This window comes from Quercus suber, unplaced genomic scaffold (assembly GCF_002906115.3).
Source record: "Quercus suber isolate HL8 unplaced genomic scaffold, Cork oak 2.0 scaffold_771, whole genome shotgun sequence".
NCBI lineage: Eukaryota > Viridiplantae > Streptophyta > Magnoliopsida > Fagales > Fagaceae > Quercus > Quercus suber.
The window spans coordinates 307,611-311,046 of record NW_027070207.1 but is presented as its reverse complement, the minus strand read 5'-3'; the positions used below and the strand labels follow the sequence as shown (position 1 = coordinate 311,046).

General features: G+C 37.7%; 1 protein-coding gene across 2 annotated transcripts; it reads left to right on the top strand.

The window, feature by feature from the left end:
- Positions 1-1,130: 1,130 nt before the first annotated feature.
- LOC112028355 (uncharacterized) lies at positions 1,131-3,409 on the top strand. Of its 2 annotated transcripts, none has more exons than XM_065767085.1 (4): positions 1,131-1,715; positions 1,960-2,021; positions 2,517-2,584; positions 2,701-3,409. In XM_065767085.1, exons 1-4 carry the CDS (start codon positions 1,428-1,430, stop codon positions 3,396-3,398), a joined length of 1,116 nt encoding a protein of 371 aa, XP_065623157.1. In that variant the 5' UTR covers positions 1,131-1,427; the 3' UTR covers positions 3,399-3,409. The 2 variants fall into 2 exon arrangements, with proteins under 2 accessions (XP_065623157.1, XP_023916809.1); XM_024061041.2 differs by having other exon boundaries at positions 1,132-1,736.
- The last annotated feature ends 27 nt before the right edge of the window (positions 3,410-3,436 follow it).

Sequence of the window (3,436 nt, the reverse complement as noted above, 5' to 3'; positions counted from 1 at the left end):
CATCGCTCAGATGTGCTCCATGGTGCTAATCATATGATATGGTTAAAATCAAGGGGCAAGTAAAAAATATCCATGTCTCCCCTATGCAGGGCGGGGTATGTATAAATACAAAAAAAAAAAAAAAAAAACTAGATATTCAAAATATCACTTTTGTAAATGTTGACTCAAGTATCGAAGTAATTTTAGCCAACACCACACTACTGTCATTTCAAACTTGTTTGTGGTCTTTTTTTTTTGTCTTTAAAACCCTGAGTAGAAAATATGACCACTAACTTACCCCCTTTACAATTGTTAAATATTTATGAAAATTACTATTTTTTTAGAGAGTTCTAACTTATGGCATTCATTTATAATGATAGTTTTTTATTATCTGATTAATACATTAATCAATTTTTGGTGTAAGTAGAGATTGGATTCTAAATCTCTTATACAATCATAAGAGACTTTTCCAGCTGACTGAAACTCAGAATTATGAAAATTATTTTGACTCCACACTAAAGTTATTGTCTTAAAATTATTTGGGTATATATATATATATATATATATTTATATAATCAAAAAGGGTAGCTGATATTCTCACGCTTGTGATGGAAAGATGATGCACTATCTTATCCCGCAGTCATAAACTTCCACTCCCACTATTATTATTAGACAACCAGGTGCTGCTGTGCTGCTGAGTGGTGAGTGCGACTACAAATTGAATTTGGGGTATAGGAATAGGAATAGGATCTGTCATTAGGCAAATAGAGCAATTGAGATTTATTTAGGTAATGTACAGATGAGAGTTGTGTTGTGTGTGTTTTGTGTGTTAGCCGTCTTGGTCGTTGTAATAAGACTTAATATTAAGAGGGGGGAAGTGGGGGAGAGAGTGGGACCCACACTTTCCTTCTTAAAAGTATAAACGATAGAACTACCCACTCCCATCATTTTGTATTCCTCTTCTCACCTTCCACCCTGGCATCCTCGTCCGTACCCTGTCCCCTTCTTCGTCCCGATTCCCCACCTCACCGGTTACCTCCTAAACCAGTCACTACCCCCCTCACACGTGTTATCCACCTTCTAACCCACGACCCTCTCACACGTGCGTACTTCCCCCCCCATAAGACGCTTCCCCTTCTTTCTTTCTGTGGTGCAATTGGTGCAACAAATAAAAGTTAGAGAGAGAAAGAGAACCCAAAGATATTAAAAAAAAAAAAAAATTTAAATAAAAAATAAAGCATAAATTTTTTTTTCCTTGGTCTTGGTGTGTGTGGGTTGCAGTAGTAATATATGGTCTTTGCTTTGGCTTGCACTCTCTCTCTCTCTCTCTCTCTCTTTCTTTCTCTTGTTGAAATCTGACCTCAAAGATCACTACTGGGTCTGAGTTATAAACCAGCCAAAAATCTTTTAGAGAGAGAGTCAAATCTTATATTTTTTTTTGTGCACCGATGAGGATCCGTAAAAGACAGGTACCTTTCCCTTTCTCATCTCTCTCTCCGGTTCCTCTCTCAGATCCCCTCCTCAACCGGTCACCGGTGGTGCAACTCCAGCTTCACAATACCACACAACCAAAAGCCTCACACCCACTTGAAAATCTCTCCCCACAAAGTGATAGATATGTCCACTTTGGTCCTCAGCCGTCTGATCAGCCCGCCAATCAACGTCTCCCACCGATCCGTGGAGGAAGCAACGGCTTGGATTTCTCTGATGATGTTGCTAGTGGGCCACACAACGAGGTGAAGAAGAAAGATTGTTTGGTTAGTGGAAAATGAAACAACCTTTTATCATCAATTTCTTTCTTTTTTTTTTTTTTTTTTCTTACTGTTGTTTGTTTTTATTTATATTTGTGTGTTTATGACAGTGCACTTTGGTTCAATGTGCCCTAAAGATTTCATGTTTATGAATTTTGCCTTATGTTAAATTTTAAGGAACAAGCATATATGTGTGAGTGGATCATGGGTGTGTTTTTTGATTTTGCAGGAGTTGTTTTTGCAAGGAAAAGATGAGAGAGGCGGAGTGGAAGAGAAGGGTAATGATACCAGGTTAGAAAAAAAAGTCCCCTCAAAAAAAAAAAAAAAAAAAAAACAAACAAAAAAACAAAAACAAAACTAATCCATGTTCTTATTCATCTTTCATGAGATCTTGAAGTAAAAAAAGTGAAAAGAAGGAGACCCATAATTTGATTTTACCCATGTAGAAAAAAAAAATTAAAAAGGAAAAAAAAAAAGGGAAAAGAAAAAAACTGTAAGTGGAAATACTGTTTAAGGTGTTTTTATATCAGCTTTGCTAGCCACCATACCTTCCCATCTAATCTAATCTAGCTAGTCTTTTTTATCTCTTATTTATCTTGGCTCTTAACTAATATTCCCCATGCGGTGCACGTTAGCATGGGTTGCTTGCTGGTCCCAGCTACTATATATCTTACCCTCTATTGCACCTTTATTATTTTTTGGGGTTTTGTTTGGTTCTCTCTCTTGTGCTGTAAAAAATTTCATGTTTGTGGTTGTGTGTGGCTTCTGGGTCTATCGTGCTTTCAGGATGGGAGGCATTTTGGGTGCAGAAACTGTTACTGGGCTTCTTTCAGAATCAAGTGCTTCCCGTCAAGGTAATAGTTTATGTAATTATACTAGAGAAATTAGTGATCATAGAATCTCTTATATATATATGCCATTAGATAGTATTCAAATGTGGTGGTTGTTGTTTGGATGCAATTATGTATAGCATCTGGGAGATGGTGTGAGGGAGAGAGAGCATTTCCACCAAAGAAAAGAAGAGGTACATTCGAAAGGAGAGCAGGAAATGATGAAGATGCGATAATGGAGAAAGATAAGAAAATGAAGACTAAGATGAAGACGAAGATGAACAAGAAATGTGCGGCGCAGCAAAACGATAATAACAAAGAAGAAGAAGGAGAAGAGGGCGAGGAGAAAGAAACAAAGGACGGTGTTGATAATGTTAGTAATGGTAGTAGCAATATTGCAAAGAAGAGAGCAAGAGGTGGTGCACTCATGGAAGGATCGCGGTGCAGTCGCGTTAATGGAAGAGGATGGAGGTGTATGCAAAAGACCCTTGTGGGTTACTCTCTTTGTGAGCATCACTTGGGTAAAGGGAGGCTAAGAAGCATGACAAGCGTTCGAAGCCGATCCTTGGCTAGTACTACTACTGCACCAAAGTTGGATAACTCTAACTCTACTTCTAACTCTGACCCACCAGCGACACTTTCAACCTCGTTTGAGGATAATAAACAAAAGGATATTATGTTAGACAATGATATTGCTGGAGCTGAAGATGAAAAGAAGCCATCAGTATCGGTCACAAAGAAAAGGATGAAGCTTGGGATGGTGAAAGCACGCTCAATAAGCAGCTTGCTAGGCCAAACAAACAATGGAAATAATGTTGTGCTTGATAATAACAACTAGGGAAAAATATATATTTATGTGAAAAAAAAAAAAAAAAA